This window comes from Eptatretus burgeri, chromosome 3, assembly GCF_056783735.1.
Source record: "Eptatretus burgeri isolate ZD-2024b chromosome 3, Ebu_testis_v1, whole genome shotgun sequence".
In the NCBI taxonomy this organism is placed as follows: Eukaryota; Metazoa; Chordata; class Myxini; order Myxiniformes; family Myxinidae; genus Eptatretus; species Eptatretus burgeri.
In genome coordinates, this window is record NC_140963.1 from 51,906,944 (window position 1) to 51,934,068 (window position 27,125).

Genomic DNA, 27,125 nt, shown 5'->3' on the forward strand with positions numbered 1-27,125 from the left:
TGCCCTCGCCGCCTCTCCACAGCTCCGTCCTCTTCGCTCCGACTCCAACGCACATGACGACGACGACGACGACCAACAACCAATTCTTCCTCTTCCCAACTCCACCGACTGCGAAGTCTTAACTCAGCTGGACTGACGAACGCAGCCGCTTATATAAGCCCCGTGGCTTCGCTCTCTCATCTTTGACCCCCTGCCTTCGACCTTTCACCTCGCTCCCCATTGGCCCGAGAAAAAGTGGGCGTGAATGCTTTTTGATCCATAAATTTGCATATAGCGACCGCCCTCCAACGCCCTGGAGGCGGGGCCAAATCGCCCCTCGCTCACCGATTGGACGGAACAAAAGTGGGCGTGTGTCGTTTTTGATCCGTTTTTGGAGCGGAAAATCCGTGGTTTTGTACACGCTGTTCGGCGCGCGCCCTGCACGAGTCCAACACCGGTACCCACAAGCGGCGCAAGAACGGTGGCGATGCGACGGTTGCGAGGTGTGACGTGAAGCGGCGCCGCGGTGGGTGGTTGATGTTGTGGTTGGTGGTGGTAACAATGGCGGTTGGTCCAAAATAAAGATAGTAAAAGAAAAACGGCTATCCTGAAGAGTCGCAGCACGCATGAATGACATGTATTCCCACTAGACAACGGGTTTGGGCCTAACTACACATATACTTACGGAGATATCTCACCTAAGGGACCTGAATGGTGGTTTGCGAATTTGGTAACCACAACAATATATATATATATATATATATATATATATATATATATATATATATATATATATATATATATATATATAGTTACGAATTCTGGCCCGCCTGGCGTGCAAACTGCCGCTTTCCACTAATAGTAGCAGCTCGCCTACCGGACGGACAATTCAGTCGTGACCCTCCTTGGAACTACCGCCAGGAGCCAGTCACGGGTGGGGGTTTAACCTCACCACAACCCAGTCTGCATTCTACTCGCGCGAAATAGGGTGAATCGCCGAATGTCGATATACCTAAATACCCGCGCGGGTAACCTACCGAGGAGTTGCACCACGCCGCAGGTCGGCTTAGGACATGAACCGCTTAAGCGGTTCGTTCCATGCTACAGGGATAACCGAGCAGTGTTATCGCCGACCTCGACGGTTCAGTGATTCTTCTTTACTCGGGTGTTCAAAACCCACTACTCATTCCACGATGCAAGATGGCACTTTCAAAGGGGAAATAGGACACGACGAACGGGATACATTCAAACAAAGCACATTTATTTATACAGCAAGTATGTACAGCCAAGGCAGTCATGCAATATACAGAAAAAGCATGGAAACAAAAGCAATACCACTGAATATGCTTATAGTGTACAGTCACTTAAACAGGTTCTACTTACGGACACAGCGCCACATCATTCACACAGAACAAAAGAAATGACACCCTCATAGGCAAGGGGGTAGACGGGGGTTCGTAAACCTTTATGGCCGTGGGCCGTGGTTGACCGAATGGGCCCACGAGACCGACGCTGGTTACCTGCACCCTCGTGGTGCGACGGTCGGCGAGCTCTCTCCGGCACTCTCCTCTCATGTGCGCAGGCTTGCGTGCCCGAGCTGGCAAAGCGGCGCCTCCCGTCCGTGTCCCAAGAAAAGAAGAAGCCCGAGCTCACGAACTAGCTGCTCGAAGGAGAAGAACCACCACAAACTGAACTGAACATGAGCTGCGAGCTCGATGAGCAGCCACCACGAACTGAACTGAACACGAGCTGCGAGCTAGACGAGCGGCCACCACAAACTGAACTTAACACGAGCTGCTTGCTCGACGAGCAGCCACCACGAACTGAACACGAGGTGCCCGAACCGCCAAGAGAAGAGAGCTCGACCCCGACCACCAAGAGAGAGAGAACTCGACCCCGACCACCAAGAGAGAGAGAACTCGACCCCAACCACCAAGAGAGGGAGAACTCGACCCCGAAAGAGGAGGAGAGAGCCCGCGTGCGGTCCGCCTTATATAGCATGGGGCTCCGCCCTTTGCTCCTCCCCGTTTTCGGCTCCGCCTCCCTTCGAGAAGCTTCTCGAAAAGGGGCGTGCCCTCACTCCGACCACCTCACGCCCCGTGTCCACCAATCGCAAGCGAGCTCCTCGCCGCTTCTCGTGCCAGCCTTGGTGGCGCAAAAACGGCGGGAAAACTCGGCGTCATCCCAGTTCTTTTCACTGGGCCTTCTCTCAACGTTTTCGGATGGTTTTTGCGGTGGAAAGGGTCGTAGCGTGCTCTGTCGGGCCAAAATAACGATAGTGAAAGAAAAACGGCTATCTCAAAGGGTCGCAGCCCGGTGAACACGAATAATTTCCTTGAAACAACGGTGGGGACCTATCTGCACATAAACTTAGCGTCATAACTGAGCTGGGGACCTTTATGGTGTATTGCGAATTTCCACAGCCGTAACAATATATATATATATATATATATATATATATATATATATATATATATATATATATATATATATATATATATATACAGTATATACATATACATATATTATATATACAGTTAATATATATATATATATATATATATATATATATATATACATATATATTATACGAGCAGGGATACCCGTGCTCCGCATAGGAATCCCGTGGATGACGGCGGGTCTGAAGGAGTATATGTCACAGTTAATTGTAAAATTGTAGAGGCTGCCACCATTATTTTTTTTTTCATCACCACTATAATATTATATTTTCCCCGCCATGTTTTATATGCAGAAGACTCGAGTTCAAAAATGTTAAGATTTATTGCCGCATCAGATAAAAAACCATAATGCCTCAACAATGTGAGGCTGGTTTCATGTCATCATTTGTGACTTAATTTATATGTCGGGCATAACCCAGCCTGGCCCAGCGTATTTGATTTATTTACGTCTGTTATCCTGATAAAAAATTATGTTATGTTATGTATACGAAGTTTCAACGTACCTATACCCATAACCATTCTATAAAATATCTACATCGCCCATAACCATTTAATTATAAAATATTATACACATACGCCATCACCATTCTATTTATATCTGTAATATGTATAAATACAAACCACCACCACCATTTTTTTATTTCCCACCACCATTTTTATTTTTCACCAGCAACATGTATTTCCTTCATCGCACATCCTATTCCTGTTTATGAAATAACTGAAGTAGCTCAATAATTTTAGTGGAGTGCTCGAGGATTAACAATATTTGATGTCTTCCCCTCTGCGGCCAATATGTAGAAAGCCTCCGATGATCCCACACACAAGAAAGAAATGGTTTAATATTCGCAAGATAGAAATCAAACCCGATCGTGTTTATACACCGCACAGCGTTTAATATCCGCAAGATAGAAATCAAACCCGATCGTGTTTATACACCGCACAGCGTTTAATATCCGCAAGATAGAAATCAAACCCGATCGTGTTTATAGACCGCACAGCGTTTAATATTCGCAAGATAGAAATCAAACCCGATCGTGTTTATACACCGCACAGCGTTTAATATCCGCAAGATAGAAATCAAACCCGATCGTGTTTATAGACCGCACAGCGTTTAATATTCGCAAGATAGAAATCAAACCCGATCGTGTTTATACACCGCACAGCGTTTAATATACGCAAGATAGAAATCAAACCCGATCGTGTTTATACACCGCACAGCGTTTATTAATATTCGCAAGATAGAAATCAAACCCGATTGTGTTTATACACTGCACAGCGTTTAATATGCGCAAGATAGAAATCAAACCCGATCGTGTTTATACACCGTGTAATGTACTGAAATGGGAGATGCTTAGCAGGCAGACACGATGCGGAGGAACAGTCGAGCCGGCCTGTGTTGCACAAGTGCGAGCGCGGGCGTACTGTGCCCGCGGCTCCCCTTTATTCCGTATTCGGCACACTCACGAGCCGGGCGACTCCAGCATTACTACGACGCCTCAGGCGGCGCGCACACCTTATATCCCTTGCCGATACACTGACCACCACGACCACTCCTCCCATCATCACGCCCATCATGCATCATCACCATGCCCTTCCCCGTAGGCCCGCAGACTCCACCACACTCTTCCCCCCTAAAACTATGATTATTAAATGATCACCATTATAAGAAGCATAAAGAACACGAAGGACTCCGTATAATAATCATGAAAATAAAATGAACACAGCGAAGTATAACAGCACACCACATCATATAATGTGTCGATGCGAGCGAGTGGAGCAGCAAAGGCCAGGTTCTAAAGACGGAGGTGCACAAAGCATCCACTAAACTCTGACCGTGTTACCGATATGAAGCAGCAAATGAGAAGCACAGCAGCACTACGCAGCAAAAACGCCCCCAGGCGGCCCATGCTGACATGGCCCTCGCCGAGGTCGTGACAACCTTTCGAGCCAACCTCCCCCGGCACCATCAACCGCCTCCGGCCCACTCCCCCCAGGCAGACCCGACGTAGATAAACACTCCGAGGCCGGAAGCCCGCTGTCTGGAAGCCGTGGCGCCAGCCTTGCTCGACCTTGGCCGGGGGCACTGAACAGCGCCGCTGGCTGCATGCATTTAATGCTCCAAAACAACTCACGCACCACAATCAGTTGAGACGCCAACGCCCGTCCAAACGGCCTTGAGCGAACACAGAGAGCCGCGCTCGCAACCAGAGGTGGGGGTAACGCCGACCAGGGCACCAGTCTTGGTTCCGAGTCGACCTCCGAGACCCACACGGCAGCTAGACGGGAGCAACTCCATTTAAACCACACTGCAATCATAGGCTCGTTATAAATCACTACGAACATCACTCGAAGCATTGCAAACTTACTTTTCCGTACAGCGCGGCCTCTTGATAAACCCCCAGCACATGACAAAGCAACTACCTGCGGCCTGGGGCAACTGGAGGCCAATAAACCTTCTTTATTCGCCCCCACATCACATTGATCATAATCCCAACTCCATTGACTGATCTTCGCCAAATCCACTTTCACCCGAGAACTGCTGGCATTTATTTCAACAACGTTAAACTGCATCATTAGAGCAAGGAAAAACACATATGCCATGAACAACAACCCACAACCCACATCACGAGTCCGTTTCTTGGCTGTCGACTCGATGTTGTGACTCGCGACTCCCTTTAACGCCACGGGCTCACCGCCACCTGTTGAAGCCGCCTGAACCACACCGACGCGCATTGCCTCACGAACCCTGCCGAAGCGCGGGAACTCATCGCGAGCGAAGCGCGGGACTCATCGCGAGAGCTGATACAGCTCTCGCCGCTCCCGAACCGCACATCACTGCCGCCGGCAGCAACGAACGGTCGCTCCCGCTGCATCGACGCGGCCCCCGCCGCCAGAGCCTCGCCCTCGGTTCTCGACGAAGGCCTCGAAGAGAGCACTGGCACATCTGGAGGTACGAACCACGAGCCGCCCGCTCATCCATGACCGACACTGCCGCCCCGGTATCCACGCAAAACACAGTCGGTTGGCCATTCACTTCGACCTCAACCGTGAAAGGCGTCGTCATCTCCGAACCAACGGAAAACAGACTCAACCGTGGTTGCATCTCCCGCTCCGGCTCGCCGGCATCGTCAGGCTCCGGTTGCAGGCCGATCTCCAGGTCACTGGGGTCCTCCCGCACCTCGTCATCCAAGACCCCAACGGAGGCCCCCGCCTCCGACACACACGCTTCAAATGTCCCACCTTGTGACAATGCAAACACACGGTGTTCTTATACGGGCACATTTGTCGCAGGTGCGGACCCCCACACCCCCAGCAGCCGCGGAAAGCCCCTTCGCTCCAGGTGCGACCATGCTGCGGTGCCCCTTCGCTCCCGGTGCGACCGTGCTGCGGTGCCCCTTCGCTCCCGGTGCGACCGTGCTGCGGTGCCCCTCGTCCCGCACCGCCAGGCGCGCGTGCGACCTGCGGCACTTGAGCCATCGCTCGGACTCCGGGCTGCGCGACCCGCGGCACTTGTGCGGTCACCGCGTGGACCTCGGGATTAGCCGCCATGCCCCAGCTGGAGCTACTCATTACGTCCTGGCCAGCAATGGCGCGGACATCCGTGAGTGTCTGCTCGACAGACGAAGCAGTCGCGACCGCCGAGTCGAATGTGATGTCGGTCAATCGTAGGATGGCTGCTACCATCTTTGCGTCTCGCAGACCAGAAATAAAACGATCTCTGAGCCGTGTCGGACGCTCCTCTGTCGTGAATTTGCACGGCACAGCTGAATGCTTCACTCGTGCTACGAAGTCCGCAACGCGCTCCTCGCCACCCTTAGCGAGATGATCGAACTGGAACTGCGCGAGATGTAACGACTTCTCTGGCGCCAAGTGGGTCTTCATTTTCGCCACGATGTCCTGAAAGGATAGCACATCATCACTGGGTCTATTTGGAGCCACCAAATCACTCAGCAGGCGGTAGTGCTCCGTTGATAGCGAGGCGAGCAAGATCGCCTTGCGTTTCTCTTCATCCTCTACATCATTCGCCCGAAAGTAGCAACCTAACTGTTCAGAAAACAACTCGAATTCATCTCCCCCGAACACGGGTACACGTCCGTGTGCCGTGCCCCGACCTTCTGCCATGCTCGTGCTGGTGAGACCCTTGGCTCCGTAGCTTGGAACCGCCCGGGTTACTTGCCGCCCTGCACACGCCAATCCGAAGATCCTCGTTCGCCAACTGTAATGTACTGTAATTATACACTGCACAGCGTTTAATATTCACAACATAGAAATCAAACCCGATCGTGTTTATACACCGCACAGCGTTTAATATTCACAACATAGAAATCGAACCCGATCGTGTTTATACACCGCACAGCGTTTAATATTCACAACATAGAAATCGAACCCGATCGTGTTTATACACCGCACAGCGTTTAATATTCACAACATAGAAATCGAACCCGATCGTGTTTTCCACCGCACAGCGTTTAATATTCACAACATAGAAATCAAACCCGATCGTGTTTATACACCGCACAGCGTTTAATATTCGCAACATAGAAATCAAACCCGATCGTGTTTATGTACCGCACAGCATTTAATAGCGAACGTAGTGAGCTTCATACTCAACGCGTGCACATCAGAGAATGGTAAACAACAACAACAACAACAACACAATACCCTGGCAATTTGGAATCGGTGTCGTCGGATATGACCCTTTTGCTTCCGGTTTTTGTCATGGGGAATGATGCGTCCTTGGAGATAAAGGCATCGTCGGAGACATGAAAGACCCAAATATCAGACATGGTGTATATTTCCTCTACTGATTTTAATAAAGATAACTCCCGCATCATCAAAAATAATTTTTAATCGTGATTCACATTATTTGATCGCTGATCGCTAATCCCGAATCCAGGCCGAAGTGACGTAAAAACGTTATACAGTAACAATAAAAATGGTTTTTATAACCATGGTTATAACAATAATGAACAAAGAAAATGTCAATAAAATCTGACTAACAGATGATTATTATATCATTATACGGTATAATATACATACGGTCATTTTTGCAAGTGTGTCGAATGCATAAGTCATAATTCGGAAACCGGGAAGTCGGAGGTCATTGTCTTCAATTGACTGTAGTATTAATTTCTCATTCTCTAGCAAATTCCGTTGGTCCCATGTCAATCGGCTGAACTTGAAAAATTAACGTTACGCAATCAGGTGATGACGTCATAATTCGGAAACCGGGAAGTCGGAAGTCATGGTCTTCAATTGACTGTAGCATTATTTTTCATTCTATTTCAAATGGCGTTGGCCCCATGTCAATCGGCAGAACTTGAAAAATTAACGTTACGCAATCAGGTGATGACGTCATAATTCGGAAACCGGGAAGTCGGAAGTCATTGTCTTCAATTGACTGTAGCATTATTTTTTCATTCTATTGCAAATGGCATTGGCCCCATGTCAATCGGCTGAACTTCAAAAATTAACGTTACGAAATCAGGTGATGACGTCATAATTCGGAAACCGGAAGTCGGAAGTTCAATTCTTTTACATCGGGACACTCCCGGGTACATGTTCTGTCAGCATGTGAAGTTTGGTGAGGATCAGTCCAGTACTTTTCGCTTGCATAGGTCACAGAGAAACACACACACAGACAGACACACTTTCCACTTTATATATATATATAGATATAAGATATATAAATATATATATATATATATATATATATATATATATATATATATATATATATTGTTGTGGTTGAGGAAATTCGCAAACCACCATTCAGGTCCCGTAGGTGAGATATCTCTGTAAGTACATGTGTAGTTAGCCCAAACCCGTTGTCTAGAGGGAATAAATGTGATTCATTCGGGCTGCGACCCTTTAAGATAGCCGTTTTTCTGTTCTATCTTTATTTTGAACCAACCACGTCTCAACCGCCATCACACAACAACCACCAACCGCAACGCCGCTTCACAACAACAACAACGCCAACAGCCACGGCCTTTACCTTCACAACCCGCTCTCGCAACCGTCGCATCACCGCCATTCCAAGCGTCGCCATGGTCATCACCGCCACAATAAACCCTCCACCACCTTCACCTCTCCTCCTTCTGCCGCCATTCCCGCGCCGCTTGTGAACGCCGAGCGTCGGGCTGTCCTGGCCTCGTGCGGGGCGCGCGCCGAGCTGCGGGTGCAAAAAGCGGCCTTTCCGAGGGGAAGTTGGATCAGGAATGATTCACGCCCATTTCCGATCCCTCCAATCATTAAGCGCGGGACGATTTGGGCCTGCCTCCAGGCGCGTCGGAGTAGAATCGATATATGCAAATTCGCGGATCAGGAATGATTCACGCCCACTTTTCCTCCATCCAATGGGCGAGCGTGGCTCTGCCCCCGAGCCCATCCTGATCCGAAAATCTGCATATGGGTTCTCCTGTCGCACTATAAAGCGCCGAGCGCGGGGCGAATTGAGAGAGAGCAGAGAGTTTCTGTTTCGGGCTCGGGCGAGTTGTGGCGGCGGCGAAGTGTGGCAGCAGCAGTCAAGAAGGGTCTGGAGGAGAGTCGGTCTGTCGGGGTTCGGAGTCTGTCGGGGAGCTGCAGAGAGGAGAAGCCGGGAACGCGGTCGAGGGCGCAGTGGAGTCGCTCATCGCGGGACCCAAGCAAGCCAGCTATCCTCTTTCCCCAGAGCATCAACAACCCCCACCCCCCCCTGTTTCCCCCCCGCGCTGAGATAGTGCGAAAAAGGGGGCCCCGTTCCCACCCCATTCCAGGCAGTGCCAGCGAGGCCCGCGGAGGAGCGCGGAGTCGGGGCACCGCCGCCTATTTTGCGGCTCATCACAAGACGGGTAGGCTCGACGCGGTCTCGCGCCCACAGACCACGTCTGCCCCCCTTGTAGTTGAGGGTGGCCCCTTTTCTTTTGCTTTTGAGTACATGTGTTGTCGGCGCCGTCTGTAAAGTAAAACTGTGTAAGTGTTGCCGTGTGCTCGCGTAGTCGGTAGTAGATCTGCATTGTGTTTCTTTTGTTGCATTTGCTTTTGGTGCATAATTGTTGTATTTCTTTTACATTTGCTTTTGGTGCATAATTGTTGTAATTGTATATGTGTGCTTTCCGTTTGCCGCGGAATAAATGTGAATTATGTTGAACTGTTTTTCCCGTTTCGCTTCGTCTTTTCTTTAATTGAATCTCCATCTTACTTCACGTAAAGGGTTAGTCGTGGGCTAAATACGCCCAATAATTAATCGGAACCGTCGAGGTTGACGATAACACCGCTCGGTTATCCCGATAGTACGGAACGGGTCGCTTAAAGTGGCCCGTGTCCGAAGTCGACCTGCGGCGAGGTGCGATCGCCCGGTCTACCCTCCGTGTGGGTACTTAGGTAGGTCTAATTTGGCGAGCAACCCTATCCCACGTGGGGGGCCGATTGGCACGATCGTGGTGAGGCCGAAAGGCCCACCCGTGACTAGTTCCCGGTGTTAGTCCGAGAGGGTCACGACGGAATTGTCCGTCCGGTGGGCGACGTGCCGCGATTCGAGTTACGTGGCTGCTCGCACGCCGGCGGGTGCGAATTTGCAACAATATATATATATATATATATATATATATATATATATATATATATATTATATATATATTATATATATATATATATATATATATATATATATATAATATTGGCTGCCATTGATCTTCCTCTATATTTCCTCGAAGCCCAGGAATCGAACGCCTATTTTCCCATTGCCCCATGGTTCCCATGATCATGGTTTTAACTATCGCAGAAATTTCCAGGAACATAACCCCCATAATATTTGAGGGTTTACTGTACTGGCAATTGAGCACTATCAGTAGCTCATATACTAGAACTTCTATTCAAGACCTTGACATAAATGTCCTCTGCAAGTTTACAATCGACATATCTTAACTCCCATATCTGTCCCTCCTTGCCACAAAACCACCATTTCCTTAATGATTCCCTCAGCACTATTACTTACTTCCCCCAAACAACAGTGTTTATCAAAGATATATTTTGTCCTGCATATTTAGCCCTGGATTGTTGTAGATTTTGCTGCATAAACGATTTTGCTGCATCAACGATTTTGCGACAGGATGATGCCAATTGCAGCGAAGAAGATGGGACTGATATATCACATATAATTAATATCACAAGTAAATTATTGCATACCAGCAGTGTCAGAAGACTCCTGTACAGTATCTTTTTTCAAGACCAGTCTTTTTGCATTCTTTGCAGAAATATCTTCAATGACACCGGCAAGAACACTGTCACCATTTTCAACATCACTTCCTCTTTTCTTATGATCCATATCTTCTACAATCTCATCATCTTCCTCATCATCCACGTATTCTTCAAAGTCTTCACTATAGTCCTTGAACAGAAGCAGAAATGTTTGAGGATTGTTTAGTCACAAATGTCCAAAACATATACCAGGTGCTTTTAATTCCTCTGTCTGCTTGCAGGTATATTTTTGCCAAAAAATGAATAAAAAGACTCTCAGCACACTATCTACATTCAATGAACAACTTTGTGTAATAAAGCCACAAAAACAATACCGGGATAAGTTCCCATATTATTTATTGGGGATTTTTCAAGGTTTTCTTTTCAGAACCAAGGCATGATTAAAGTGTAGATACTTTTGTTCAACTGTTAAAATACACTGACATTACTAGAGGGATTTTTATTTTATGCAGAAATCTGTAAGCAGGTGAAGAAGCTAGGAGGTTCTATGTGAGATCAATTCTCTACCCAATAAATCAAGACCACCGGTAAGGCTGAAACTCTCGTGCTCGACAAGGCTATCATTCTTCACATTTTATCAATAAATTAATGCAAAACAGCTAACGTATTATGCTGAGATTTTTGGAATGAACTTTGTAGCCTGATTATCCTCAGAGAAAAAGCTAGCCACTTCTATTTTACTTGCACATCCTCTCTCTCTCTGCCCTTTTCACCCTGTCATTTGCACTGTCACCTTCCATCTGCTTGGAAATCCACCAACATCACTGCACCACATAAAAAAGGTGCAAAAACGGATCCCCTCAATGACAAACCTATCAGCTTACTTCCAATCATCAGCAAGGTTATGGAATCCATCATCGCAGTTGATTTGATATCCTTCCTTTTCTCCAGCAATCTCATCTCAGATCACCAAAATGGTTTCAGAGCAGGTCACTCCAACTTTGCCATGCTGCTTCTACTCACCCAACAATGGATGGAGGCCCTCAATGTCAGATATGAGACCAGGGCCATCTGTCTGGACATATCTCATGCTTTTGATACAGTCTGGCATCCTGCTTTACTATCCAACCTCTCTGCGTACGACATCCAAGGCCAACTCCACACATGGTTTACTGACTTTCTCCACTCTCGTAGCCAACATGTGGCACTCAATGGAATCCCTTCATCCCCTCTCCCTGTCAAGGCTGGAGTTACCCAAGGCTGTGTTCTGGGCCCAGTCCTATTCCTAATCTTCATCAATGATCTCTCTGACTCTGGAAAATCCTCTTTATATATTTGCTGATGACGCCACCCTGTGCCGTGACATCCTCATCCTTCAGATAGGAAGGCTGCAGCCTCTTCCTTCTCTTCAAACCTTGAAAAAAAAAAATCACAAGATGGTCAAACACTTGGAATGTCTTTCACTCATGACAAATCTCTCACTTTCACTATCTTTCTCTGAAAGAACCATATACCAAACCCTTCTATCTACTTTCTTAACCATCCTCTTGAGGAAGTTCAGTCATTAACAATCCTGGATCACACTATCAGCCATGATCTTTCTTGGACAAACCATATTTCAAAGTTGGCCTCCAAAGCCAGCCTTCAACTTCATCCATAGCTTGATGGAGTACTGCTCTCCCCTTTGGGTTGGCTCCCCTGCCTCACAACTTGCTCAGTTTGACACTGTGGAAACCAAGGCCTTTAAGATTATTGGAATCTCCTGCGATGAAGCTGCGTCTATGGGTTTATCACTTCGCCATTGCGGGTAGGTCGGTGGTCCCTGTCTTCTACCGCCTCCTTTCTGGTCTTGCACCCTCTGCTCTTTCTGAGCTTTGTTTTGCATCCTGCTTTTATCTATCATGTCTTGATCCATACGGTGCACTCGCTCTTCCACAAGCCTCAACTATGTACATTGCCTCCAGAAAGTATTCATACCCCTTGACTTTTTCACATTTTGTTGTGTTGCAGTCTGAATTTAAAATGGATTAAATTTAAAGAAATTGTCACCGACCTACACCAAACACCCCATAATGACAAAATGAAAACATGTTTTTAGAATTTTTTTACAAATATATTGAAAATGAAAGGCTTAAATGTCTTGTATCAATAAGTATTCAACCCTCTGAGTCAATAATTTGTAGAAGCGCCTTTAGCAGCGATTACAACTTCGAATCTTATTGGATACGTCTGTCACAGGTTTGCACACCTGTATTTGGGGATTTTCTCCCATTCGTCCTTGCAGGTTTGTTCAAGTTTTATCAAGTTGGATGGGGAGTGTCAGTGAACAGAAATCTTCAAGTATTTCCACAGATTATCAATGGGATTCAAGTCTGGGCTTTGGCTGGGCCACTCAAGGACTTTCATGGTGTTGTTCTGAAGTCAATCCATTGTTGCTTTGGCTGTATGCTTGGGGTCATTATACTGTTGGAACATAAATCTTTGTTGCAGTCTAAGGTCTTTTGCACACTGAAGCAGGTTCTCCTCCAAGATTTACCTGGATTTGGCTCCATTCATTGTTCCCTCTGTCCTTACAAGTATTCCAGTCCCTGCCACTGAAAAGCATCCCCATAGCATGATGCTGCCACCACCATACTTCATGTTTGGGATGGTGTTAAATGGTTGATGAGCTGTGCTCAGTTTCCACAAGATGTAGCACTTTGCATTCAGGCCAAAGAGTTAAATTTTGTCTCAATAGACCACAGAATCTTTTGCCTCATGGTATCAGTCTTTCATGTGCCTCTTTTTTTCAGGAGTGGCTTCTGTCTAGCCACCCTCCCATAAAGCCTAGATTTGTGAAATGCTGTAGAGACTGTTGTCCTTCCTGCAGGTTCTCCCATTATAATCAGCCAAGAAACTCTGTAGTTTTGTCAGAGTGGTCATTGGGTCCTTGGTCACCCCCCTGACCAAGGTCCTTCTTGTCCAGTTACTCAGTTTGGTCAGACAGCCAGCTTTAGAAAGGGTCTGGATAGTTCCATATTCTTTCCATTTCCCAATGATGGACCTCACTGTGCTCTTGGGAACGTTCAACACTCTAAAAATTGTTTTCTACCTTTCCCCAGACCTATGTCTCCTCACAATTCTACCTCAGAGTTCTACGGACACTTCCTTGGACTTGTTCTGACATGCACTGTTGACAAAAAGGTTCTGACAAGTTTTGACAAAAAGGTGTGTATTTCTAAATCATGTCCAATTAAGACATTTCAGCTTTTCATTTTTCATCAACTTGTAAAAATGTCTAAAACATGTTTTCACTGTCATTTTGGGGTATGTTGTGTAGATCGGTGACAAAAAATTTAACTTCAATCCATTTTAAAATCAGACTAACACAACAAAATGTGAAAAAGTCAAGGGGTCTGAATATTTCCTGAAGGCACGATACAAAATATAAAAAAACAATAAAAAAAATTAAAACCCAGAAACCGCAGTCTGTTATCGCTTGAGCTTTACGAGGTATAATCTGCTGCCTACCTCAACTTCCCAAAGAGTGTAAGATATGGCCGTCATCTAGCATTTCTAAATAATTCCTATATTCTCTCTCAAATCTTGGGGCCTCCTATATTCTCTCTTCCAACTTGGGGCCTTTTCTCTTAAAACTGAGCAACACTTGGGCCTTTGAGGATGGAAGGGCAATTATCCATCAGCAAAAACAAACAAACAAAAAAAATTGGTGCACTGCAGGCCCAATTTCTACTTCCAGGATATCATGGTTACTGTAATATTTGGGATGTCATCACAGTGCAGTACGACTGTAGAACATATACTGGGGAATGCTTCTAGAGCTGTGCAAGTGACTTGAAAAAGGATTTTGTTGAAGTGAAACCAAAGAGCTTGCACAAAAAATAAACCATGTTATTGATGAGAAGAAGATATTCAAAAGTGGAGAACTTTCGGTTTTTGTCCAACAAGAAGATGAAAAGTATTACACTTGATTTGTAATTTGAGGACCACCAAGTGAATTTTATATTTTCAGCAAGTCATCATAATATGGTGATCACAAGGAGAAGACAAAATTACCTCAAAATCATCTTCGTAAACCTCCTCCACCTTGTCCTCATTTGTATTCCATTTAACACTGTCCTGCACTTGAATTGCAGAATTCTTCATTTCTTCAATTATCTGAGAACCAGAAAATCATAAATTGGTTTGCCAAAGTGTACTGATGAAAAACACTATACTATTAGTGGGAAAATCATTGCAAATTCGCATATGCATGAAAAAATAAATCAAATTAAAAGAAACATATGCATTCCAATCGGTGGTACAATTAAACACTGATTGGCAATGTGTTGGGATAATATGAATATAGTGTCGTGTGGAAAGAGGCACAACCACAATCAAGCAGTTACCGACCATGCTGAAGCCTCCAGCTTCAAAGATAGCTGAGCTGTTAGTGTTTATTCACAAACCGATGGAGAGCGGTGAAAGTCGATTCATGCTCCAGGGGAAAGTCGGTCCAACACAATGTCGTTATTTAGCAAGATTATTACCAAATTAGCCCTCCAGGAATACTAATTAAACCCAAAGATTTTCACCACAAAATGGAGGTAACATGAGGGGCAATCTCTTAAGACAGAATTTATTTATTTAAACTGTGAAGAAAATGCATTTAACGACTGGATCTTACCAAATGATTTTATTGAATTATTTAAGAGCCGACTTGTTATTTACCTGTTTATTTCCTGGCCATTGTTGTTGTGCATAGTTTATCACAACATTGTTTCTACTTAGCAGTCAAATCGACCATGACTTGCTACCAAAGAAGAAATTTCCTTGCTTGGATAACAAACAAATTACATAATAATGTTAACATTCACATACCTCAACACCCCAGGGAGGTCAATTTCATATAAAAGTCTGGGGCATAATGAGGGCACCTCTGCTACCGCTTCTGCTATTCTTTTCTGTTACCTCTGGACCAAAGGTGAAGGAGGTTATGTTTTCACCCCTCTCCGTTTGTTTGTTTGTCTTTATACAGGATGTCTCAAAGTTGTAGATAGATCCAGATGAAATTTTGTGGACAGGTTCGGTGTGTGACAAGGACGAACTGATTAGATTTTGGTGAAGTCTGGATACGATGACAAGAATTTTTTAAGTGATTCTTCACAATTGAGAGAAAGGGCCAAAAATGATATAGAGCACGATATCTCAAAAAGTTGAAGACGTATTCGGACGACACCTGGTGGACACGGGTGTGTGACAAGGAAGAATTGATTCAATTTTGGTGAAGATCCGAATCCGGATCCGATAATTTTATTAAGTGATTCTTCACCATTGAGAGATAGGGCTAAACAAATATATAGCACAATATCTCAAAACGTTGTGGACGGATTCAGATGAAACTTGGTGGACAGGTTGCGTGTGTGACAATGACAAATCGATTCGATTTTGATGAAGATCCGAATCTGGATATGAGAATTATTTAATATTCAAAGTGATTCTTCACCATTGAGAGATCGGGCCAAAAACGATATATAGCATGATATTTCAAAAATGTATTGGGCCCGATATGTTCTCGTGGATCAGGCATGCGCTCTACCAAGTGCCCTTCTAGTTTATTTTATATCTTTCATTTCTTCATTTCTTTGAAATTGCCTTTCATATCACAGTACCTCGAGAATGTCTACACCCCCTTTCAATTTTTTTCCTTTTGTTGCCTTATAGCCTGGAATTAAATTGCATTAAATCAGACTTTTTACACCTTTATTTACACATTGTAACCCACAACTGACAAGTGAAAAACAAGTTCTACAAATTTGTTGGGATGGGTCTCCACAAACTTTGTACACCTTGATTGGCAATATTTGCCCATTCTCCTGCACAAAACTGTTCAAGCTCAGTCAAGTTGCGTGGGAAGCATTGATGGACAACAATCTTCAAGTCATGCAACAGATTTTCGATTGTATTTAGGCCAGGGCTCTGATTGGGCAACTCAAGGACATTTCTCTTTTTGTCCCTTAGCCACTCCATTGTAGCTTTGGCTGTGTGCTTCAGATCATTGTCATGCTGAAAGGTGAACTTCCGTCCCAATTTCAGCTTTCTTGCAGAGGGAAGCAGGTTTTCCTCCATGATTTTTTTTGTATTGTGCTCCATCCATTTTCCCATCTATCGTGACAAGTGCTCCAATCCCTGCTGATGAGAAACATCTCCATAACATGATGCTGCCACCACCATGCCTCACAATAGGGATGGTGTTCTTTGGGTGATGTGCTGTGTTGGATTTGCACCAAATCTTACGTTTAGCATTTCCGCCAAAAAGTTACATCTTGGTTTCATCAGACCACAAAACTTTTTGTCACATGGCCTCAGAATCTCTAGTGTTTTTTTGCATACCTCAAACGGGACTCAAGGTGGGCTTTTTTGAGTAATGGCTTCATTCTTGTCACCCCACTGTACAGGCCAGACTTGTGGAATGCTTGGGAGATTGTTGTCATATGCACACAGTGACCGGTCTTTGCCATAAAGACAGGTAGCTCTTTCAAAGTTGCCAATGGCCTCTTGGTGGCCCCTCAAAACAGTCTCCTCCTTCCTTGGTCATCCAGTTTGGAGGGACGGCCTGATCTAGGTTGGGTCTTGGTGGTACCATATGCCTTCCACTTCTTCATGATTGTCTTGACTGTGCTCCAAGGGAAACTCAAGGCCTTTGAAATATTTTTATACCCATCCCCTGATCTGTGCCTTTCCACAAATCTATCCCAGAGGTCTATAGAAAGCTCCTTCGTACTCATGGTTGAGTCTTTGCTGTGAAATACACTACCCAGCAGAGGAAACCGACTGGAACAGCTGATTTTATTCTGAAATAATCAGAATCACTACAATTTAACACAGGTGGAGGCCAAATAACTTGGTGCGTGATTATGAAGGTGACTGGTTACACCTGAGCTAATTACCTCCACCACCAAAGGTGGAAGGAGGTTATGTTTTCACCCCTTTCTGTCTGTTTGTGTGCAGGATATCTCAAAAAGTTGAGTGGATTCGGATGAAATTTGATGCAGAGGTCGGGTGTATGACAAGGATGAACTGATTAGATTTTGGTGAATATCTGGATCCAGCCACTATAATTTTTTATGTAATTCTTCACCATTGAGCGATCGGGCCAAAAACGATAAATAGCATGATATCTCAAAAAGTTGTTGACGGATTTGGACGAAACTTGGTGAACACGTTGGGTGTGTGAATAGGAAGAATTGATACAATTTTGGTGAATATCCGAATCTGGATTTGGATCTTCACCAAAAAGGACCTGTGAAAGGTTTAATCTTCACCAAAAAGGACATGTGAAAGGCCGAAGAACCTGTGAAAGGTCTAAGCCCATTTCACAGGCTACCAGAGTTATTGAATTTTTACAGTGATTCTTCACCATTGAGAGTTTGGGCTAAAAACGATATATGGCATGATATTTCAAAAAGTTATTGGGCTTGAAATGTTCCATTGGATCAGGCATTGTGTGACGGAGGTATACTCTCTAACGAGTGCCCTTCGAGTTTACAACTGCTCTAATAAGGGAGGTGGACACTTATCCACACAAGATATTCTAGTTTATTAATTTTCTGAAATTTGTAGAATTTGTTTTTCACTTGGAAGTTGTGGGTTACGATGTGTAAATAAAGGTGGAAAAGTCTGATTTAATGCAATTTAATTCCAGGCTTTAAGGCAACAAAAGGTGAAAATTTTGAAAAGGGGTGTAGACTCTCTATAGACACTGTATGTATATATTGCAGACATAATTTGACCCTACAATACAAACCCAGGACGAGATAGCTATGAATTGAGCATGTGACCAAGCCAACCCCTTCCCCCTCGCAACCCATCCTCCTTCTGGTTGTGTGTGATAAATAGATGCTCCCTTATTGAAGCAAATCAACGTAATATTTTTTATCCTTTGACAGTGGATTTTGCAATGAATTGCAAATTATGCAGTAAATATACTCATTATGGAAAAGTTAATGCAAATTGCAATTTATTTCTGTGGCTAATTGCTTTAGCCTTATTTAGAGTGTGACAGTTTTTCTGCTTAAGTTGCTGGTACAACAAGCGATTTAAAATCAATTACTCCATTCATTTAAATTAACTTGCTGAGAAATAAACCCGAAGCTAAAAAGCAGAGAAGCAACCATGCAATAACCAAGCTATGCCCCTCCTATTTTTTTCATCATATTTCATTTTTGTCATACCCATGCAGCCCTAAACCCCTATCACAGTTTAGGTTTGTTTGTCACTTCATTATCAAATATTCACAGGGTGTAACCCTCACTCCTTCTTTGTACATTGTACAACGTGGTGTCAGTCATAAATCTCAAAGTTTGTCTATATAAAAGAACGTACATCATTTTAAAATACAGAAGAAAACATGTCAACTCACTGCCTGCTGCTGTTTCTGAACTTCTGCATCTTGCAGGCCAACATCACCTCCAGAAAAAAAAAACAGACACAAAATGGATCATTTGCAATTGATACAATATCATCAGAACAGTTCAGGTCAGGTCAGGAAAAGGAGCAGGCGCCGGAGCAGCGCGTTGCTGCGTCCACTTTCCGCAGGTACTCCGTCTGGCCATCCCCCAGGCAGAAGCCTGGCCCATCCCCATCTCCTTGAGATTCTGATCAACCTGCTGCAACCACGAGGCACGTGGTCATCCCATTGGCCTCCTCCCCTCACGAGGCTCCCTCGCTGAGAGAATCTGGTGAGCAGGATCAGCATCAGGAAAACGACTCACATGTCCATAAGGCCGCAGCTGACGCTCACGGACTATGCAGGTAACAAATCTCGATTGAGTCTGTCTCAGGAACCACTCATTGGACACAAAGTCTGACCAGCGATAGCCAGAAATTCTCTGAAGAGACCTGGTACCAAAGAAATTAAGTCTCCGTCTCAGATCCCTAGTCAGAGTCCAGGTCTCACATCCACAGAGCAAGACTGGAAGCACCAAGGACCTGAAGACTCGGACTTTCGTCCTCCCACACAGGTAACTGCAGCACCACACCTCATGATCGAGTGAATCCACGACTCCCCAGGCTCGACCCAGATGTCTGTTGACCTCTGGCTCACAGCCAGCAGAGACATGAATAACACTACCAAGTTAAGTGAATCTCTCCACGACCTCAACATCCTCACCACAAACAGGCACAGACAGGACAGCAGCATCCAAGATGTCATTGAAAGCCTGGATCTTAGTTGTGACCCAGGAAGCCGGTAATCCCAGCAGCTTCGACTCCTCATTCAGCACATCGAGGGCCCCCAAAAGGATATCAGGAGTTCCGCAGATGAATGCATCATCTGCGAAATAAAGGTCAAAGATCTTGACATTCCCAAACTATGCACCGCAGCTTGATCTCTCCGACATCCTCCCCATAATCCAGTCCATACAATGCTGAAAAGTGTGGGAGCCAGTACACACCCCTGAGAAACTCCAGTAACAACTGGAAATAAGTCAAAGATGGCATAATCACATCTCACAGCACTCTCAGTACCAGAGTATAGTTCAGACATTCAGATTGATCAGTTTTGGTGGCAGCCCACGAAGACCAAGAATCCTCCAGAGGGAATCCCGATTAATTTAATCAAACGCTTCACAGAGATCAACATAGGCTGCAAGCAGCCCCTGCCGAAACTCTCATCTGCATTCGGTAAGGACCCGAAGACCAAGGATACGGTCAATCGTTGACCTCTTTGGTGTAAAGCCTGACTACTCTGGATGCTGGTGCTCAAGCAGATGGTGGAGAACGTGATCAAGAAATATCCAAGCAAAGACCTTGCCCGGTACTGAGAGCAGCATCACCCCTCGGTAGTTGTTCCATTCTTGACGATCACCCTCCATTTTCCAGAGAGGGACACAACAAGACCCCTCTTCCAGTCAGTTGGGATAATGCCTGTGCTCCAAGCAGAGCACAGAACTGCATGCAATGACAGGAGTACAGTATTTCCACCAGCCCTGAGAAGTTCAGCATGGATGCCACAGGTCCCAGGAGCTTTACCCCATTTCAACCGGTTCACCGCAGCCTGTGTTTCCACACACGAACGTGGACCACAGTTGATTGGAGGGTCAGCAGTAGGGATAGTAACAGCCCTGACATCCAACTTAACAGCGGGTGGATCAGCCTGGTACAGCCGCTTAAAGTAACCGGCCCAGCGGGCCTTCACTTCGGACTCATCTGTCAAGATCCCACCAACCTCTGCTCTAACTGCAGTACACCGAGGGACGGGCTTGGAGGAACGCAATGCGCGAATTTCCCTGTAAGCAGGACGAGAATCACTGAACAGGTGATGCTCTGCAGTCTACCCCTTCACAAAGTCCTCGCACATCGGCCTCCTTGTCCACCCTGAGTGCACGTACAGTTTAACGCCTCAGCTCCCTGAACAGCAGAGCTCTGCCATTCAGCCTAGTCCTGTGACTCTGGTCAATGGTATCCAGTGTCCATTGAGAGACAAAATTTTTCTTCACCCCAATGTGAGTTCCAAGACCTCTTCCGGCAACATCAAGGATAGTGGTCTTGAAGGCACTCCACAACTCTTCAGGATTCCCCAAAGCACCCAGATCCCCCAAATCTCCACTCATCCTGTTCGCAAACTCCTCAACTACCCTCTCATCCTTGCGCTTGCTAACATCCAGCCTCGGCTGAGATGGTACCATTCTCCACGATTTAAGCTGAAACTTCAGAGTTGCTGCGACAAGCCTGTGGTCAGTGTTGAGGAACTGAGCACTCCGGTACACCCTGCTGTTCTGGATCATCCTCGAGTGACCATCAATGCACACATGATCAATCTCCTTTGCCACACCACCAGTGTTGGAATACCAAGTCCAACGATGAGCCTGTGGGCACTGAAACCCTGAACCAGCCTCCATAAGTCCATGACTTCTTGCAATGTCAAGGAACTTAGTGCTATTCTAGTTCACACTTCCAGACCCATGGGGACCAACACATTCCTCATATTCATCCCTATCAGCTCCAGTCGATGCATTGAAATCCCCCAAGACTGAAAGAGTATCTCGCCTGGGTCAGTGATCAACCACAAACTCGAGCGTGGCATGTAATGCGTATTTCACGGTGAAGTATCACTCGCCTCAGTCGGAGCACATACAGAAACCAAGGAAATGGCACCAAAGGAGTGACGTATCCTTAATCTCATAATACGCTCGTTGACCGGTGTTACCTCACTTATCATTGGAATCAGCTTATTGGACACAGCTACAACAACTCCTTGGGCATGGTAACTATCAGAGTGACCAGACCAATGGTTAGTGTAACCACCCGCCATGATCTCGCCGCAATCCGGTCTCCGAACTTCAGAGTGCTGCAATACCGATGTTCAAACGCTTGGGCTCAGATGAAAACAGAGATAGGTGATCATCTTCTCTTCGGGACATGACATTCCAGGCACTCACCCGAAGGGACCGCCTCAGGTTAACCCAAGGAGACCGCCATCTGGTGGACGAAACCTCAGCACCACCCCCGACACACTTCTGTAATCTGACCCGGGAAGGTTACCCCATGATTTTCCTCATATCATCAAAGATTGGGGGGTCCTGAAGGCTTTGCCCCAATCCTTTCATCCGGTGAGCTGCCCTGCAAAGGGCACCTGCACAGGAGGTACTCCCACAGAGTGGGTTTTCAGATTTTTTTAATGCTTTTTGTAAGTTTTGCGGAATGAAGGGTTTTACGGTAGCCAGAGTGAAAATCCTGCCACCAACCTCCTCATAAAAAGTAACCCAACTGCAGGAGGACATCCACGGACACAGTTGGGCACGAGATATGGATGGCCGTTGGCTCACAAGGAGCTCCTCCGCCCTTTGACAGGTTTTGTTTTTCATCCTGCTGGGTGTCCATATCATATACCTTCCTCACCAAGAAACTTCGTGGGGGAGACCGTTTAGTCACCGACAACCCGACCATGGAACAGGTGAGTGCAGGTTTACATGGTACCTGTAGCAAGTCAGATCTAATCTGACCTGACCTGGCAAAAATAATAATCAGAACACATTTACATAAAGGCTCTGATAAAAGTTCTTGCTTCACATCATGTCATTCAGTTGTTTTTACATCCAGCCTGCACCTGTATAATGTCCAACAGAGCAATAGCCTACACAGTTACAATCGCTAATCAGCAGGAGGTGAAACAAACATATCGACACTGGTGTTGCTGTTGGACTGGAAGGATTGTCTCAACTCAAAAAGTTGTGGACGGACTCTGCGAAAATTGGTGGGCACATTGGGTGTGTGACAAGGAAGAATTCATTCAATTTCGGTGAAGATCCGAATCCGGACCTAATAATATTTATCAGTGATTCTTCACCATTGAGAGATGGGGCTAAACTAATATAGAGCATGAACTCTCAAAAAGTTGTGGACAGATTTGGATGAAATTTGGTGGACAGGTTGGGTGTGTGACAACGAAGAAATGTTTTGATTTTGGTGACGATCTGGATCTGGATACAAGAATTGTTTAATTTATAAGGTGATTCTTCACCATTGAGAGGGACAAAAACGATATTGTACTGTATAGCATGATATTTCAAAAATGTATTGGGCCGGAGATGTTCTCGTGGATCAGGCATTGTGTAGCGGAGGTATGAGCTCTACCGAGTGCCCTTCTCGTTAACCTCACCAAAGGATTCGGAGAAGGTATTGCATTTGGGTCCGTTTGTTTGTCTGTCTGTCTGTCTGTCTGTTTTTTCCACACAGAACTTTCATGTTTTTCTCCACAACCGCTTGTCAGATTGAGACGAAATTTTCACCATTGATGCGACTACTCATGTGGAATGCTTCAATTATAATTATGACGTCATTGGTCACGTGGTGTGGCAGCCATATTGGAAAAACAGAAAAACTTTGGACCTCTGTATCTCTGAAACCACACCAAGGAAAATTTCAAACTTGACACAAAGCAAGTACTCCTCGTGGGGAATGAGGGATTTTTGTGACATCATAGGTGCCCTCGTTATGACGTCATAATTGAATATGCAGAACGCCACATCCGATCAGTATGATCATTTTTGAAGGTAATCTCGGAATAAAATGGTCCGCATAAAAAAATATTTCATGATGTCATCGGTTACGTGATTCAGCAGCCATATTCTTTAAAAAAAAAAAATTTAACCCTTCAAAAATCTTCCTCTTTGAAATGGCTGAAAAGATCGAGTTGAAGCTTTTTACATATGACCGCTTCTCCATGAGGAACAAGGGTCACACATATGATTTGGCAGTCACATGAGTCACATGGTTTGGCAGCCATATTGGATTTACCTGAAAACTTATAAAATACACCACTCAAAAGAAGCCCTGGCGAGGGTTTGCAATCTCTGATTGCTCTTTTTCTTGTTTTGTAATGTAATGCACTTATTTGCACAACACAGCTTGCTGCATTGCATAACTATTGCTGAGCATGACATTATTGAGAATCTTATGAAGGACAGGGGGTTGGAGATTGGGACCATACTCTGCACAGAGCGTTGGTGCTACTTCAGCAGTCTCCTTGGCTATTGGGCACAATCCTGGACAGGTCGCCACTCTGACACAGTATACCAGCATGCTGGCACTTATTTTGCCGACCTCGGAAGGATGACAGGCTGAGTTAACCCCACCTGGTATTAATTCAACAACTGAGCGGGATTTGAACTCAGGACCCTTGGATCCAAAGCCCACCACCCTAACCATTATGCCAATACCAGGCATACAATCTTATGAAGGAAACAAAAAAGGTGTAAAAGTACCATACTATACCTTACCTCGATAATCCTTTACGTAAGTTCCGTCTTGTGGTAAATTCCTCTCCTTCCGATACATCTCATTACATCTTCTGCTCTCTTGCTTTGCTCCAAGAAAAACTCTCTCCTTCTCCGTCCTTTCCATTGCATAATCACTGACACCTTTTGCATTGTTCCCATACTCTAACTTGCCAGTGCTAACTTTATTCTTATTCCCAATGGCACCTTTATCTTTATAAACCCTTTCGTCAGAAAATTTGCTTCCTCTGTAGCTCCTACGTTCTTCCCTTTCGATTCGGTATCTCGACATGCGTTTCTCCTCCATTTCAAGCCAATCTTTTTCACTGCCATAGATTTCTCTGTGCTGCTTTGTTCCATCCTTTTTGCGATCCCAACTTAACTTACTGGTCTTAGCCATGAATGTTTTTTCCTTCTTTATTCCCTCAATTTTCCATTCACTGCTGTTACTCCTCAGGCTGCCACAATGTGCAGGCTTGCTTTTTCCCTGCTTTAATTTTAAGCTTTGGTAACTTTCGTTGATCCTTTCTGTGTCATAGTCTCTTTCCTTTCTCCTATCTGAAATTATTTTATTTTTTTCAGGCCTTTCCTTCTCTCTTACAGGTTCTTCTGAGTATCGTATTCCACACTTCTTATCACTGCTTTCCACCTCTTTACTTTTAACCCGGTGAATGTAGCCGTCATTTGTTTTGTCTTCCATCCTTCCTTTTTCCCAGATTATTTCAGGATTCAACCATTTTTCACTCTTCTCATCCCCTCCATGTCTTTCTTGAAGTTTGATTCCATCTCTCACATAATGTTTTTCCTTTACCACCTTTAAGTCTCTAGCAGTAGCCCTTTCATTCCCAATAAGTTTTTCCTGGGACCTCTTGCTCACTCTTTTTGGTCTGTGTTCTTCGCTTCTCCTCTCGCGCCCCTTCCTTCCATCACTCCCCTTTTCCATCACTGTTCACTTTCTATTTTGCTCAACAGACAATGCTCTAGCAATCTCCTTCAACAAGTTGCACGCCCTGAAAAAGGACAAAAGAAAAGTAGAAATATAAGCACTATTTTACCACAAGTAAGAATAACTTAACAGGCATCAGAAACAAGCAATCAATTTTGTGATCAAGCATAAAGATCACATGGCAATGCATCACTCTGCAAAAAACATCTATCTGGCTCGATATATATATTTTGTTACGGTTCTCAGAACCGTATGCATACAAACATACAGTTGTCCCAAAATTAGTAATGCCATTAGTATATGTGCAGATAGATCCCTCCCTTGTATGTAGTGGGAAGATACTGGGGTGCGTTGCGATGGGCTTTCAGTTAGGATTATAAATCATTTCTCCCCTTTTATTTTATTTCCCCTGTTGTTGGAGCCGCATAACCTTCCTCTCGCTTGCTACTCTCGTTTGGGCTGGACAAGGGCTTCACCACCTACTCGCCTAACCAGCGACTCGTTTTTAGAGGCAAAATCTTGCAGTAGTTCCTTCTTGGCGGGTCCTCACACTCGTGGAAACCCGCCCAGAAAGGGCGGACCCCATGAAGGCCCTGTCCAATCGGGACGGACGACGACGTCAGCTTCGCCAAGGCCCTCCCAGCCCAGGGGGGTCTATTAAGTATATATATATATATATATATATATATATATATATATATATATATATATATATATATATATATATTATTTCTACACACACATATATATATATATATATATATATATAAATATATATATATATATATATATATATATATATATATATATATATATATATATATATATATCTTTATATATATATATGTATATAAAAATATATATATATATATTTATATATATATTATTTCTACACACACATATATATATATATATATATATTTACATATATACGTATAAATATGTACATCTATATATACATATAAATATGTACATACATATATATATAAATATGTACATACATATATATATATATATATATATATATATATATATATATATATATATATATATATATATATATATATATATATATATATATATATATATATATATATATATATATATATATATATATATATATATATATATATATATATATATATATATATATATATATATATATATATCCTGGTGTTGGCGCAGTGGTTAGGGCAGCGGGTTGGGATCTAAAAAGTCCTGAGTTCAAGCCCCGTTGGGCCACTGAATTAATACACCAGGGGGTTGACTCAGCCTGTCATCCTTCCGAGGTCGGCGAAATGAGTACCAGTGTACTGGGCCAGTGTATACCCCGGTTAAAATAGGTGTACCATATCCCTGTGTCGTAAGAGGTGACCAGGGTTGCGTCAGGAAGGGCATCCAGCGTAAAACATGTGCCAAATCACTATGCGGATCATATGGATGATCCGCTGCGGCGACCCCGAACGGGAGCCGCCGAAAGAAGAAGAAGAAGATATATATATATATATATATATACATATACAGTATATATATATATATATATATATATATATATATATATATATATATATATATATATATATATATATATATATATATTGTTATTAATTTCCACCCGCCGGCTTGCGGACAGCCACTTTTTGCCGAATCGCGGCCGTACGCCCACCGGACAAGCAATCCAGTCGTCGCCTTCCGGATCAAACGCCGGAATCCAGCTACGGGTGTGTTTTTAATGCACACCACAGCCTTGTCAGTACTCTACCCGCACGCTACAGGGTCCGATCGCCGAACTGTCGATTTACC

The 27,125-nt window shown here is 44.6% G+C and overlaps 1 protein-coding gene across 5 annotated transcripts in view; it reads right to left on the reverse strand.

Moving 5' to 3' along the window:
* Positions 1-27,125, reverse strand: part of DYNC2I1 (dynein 2 intermediate chain 1) — a 245,518-nt gene that overhangs the window by 173,263 nt on the left and 45,130 nt on the right. For all 5 annotated transcript variants that reach the window (XM_085873300.1, XM_085873299.1, XM_085873302.1 and 2 more), the window contains exons 2-5: positions 24,380-25,386; positions 19,021-19,067; positions 14,676-14,777; positions 10,608-10,809 (exon numbers count right to left, since the gene is read on the reverse strand). In XM_085873300.1, the coding sequence (XP_085729426.1) occupies positions 10,608-10,809; positions 14,676-14,777; positions 19,021-19,067; positions 24,380-25,319 (1,291 nt within the window). In that variant the 5' untranslated portion in view covers positions 25,320-25,386. The remainder of the gene's footprint in view (positions 1-10,607; positions 10,810-14,675; positions 14,778-19,020; positions 19,068-24,379; positions 25,387-27,125) is intronic.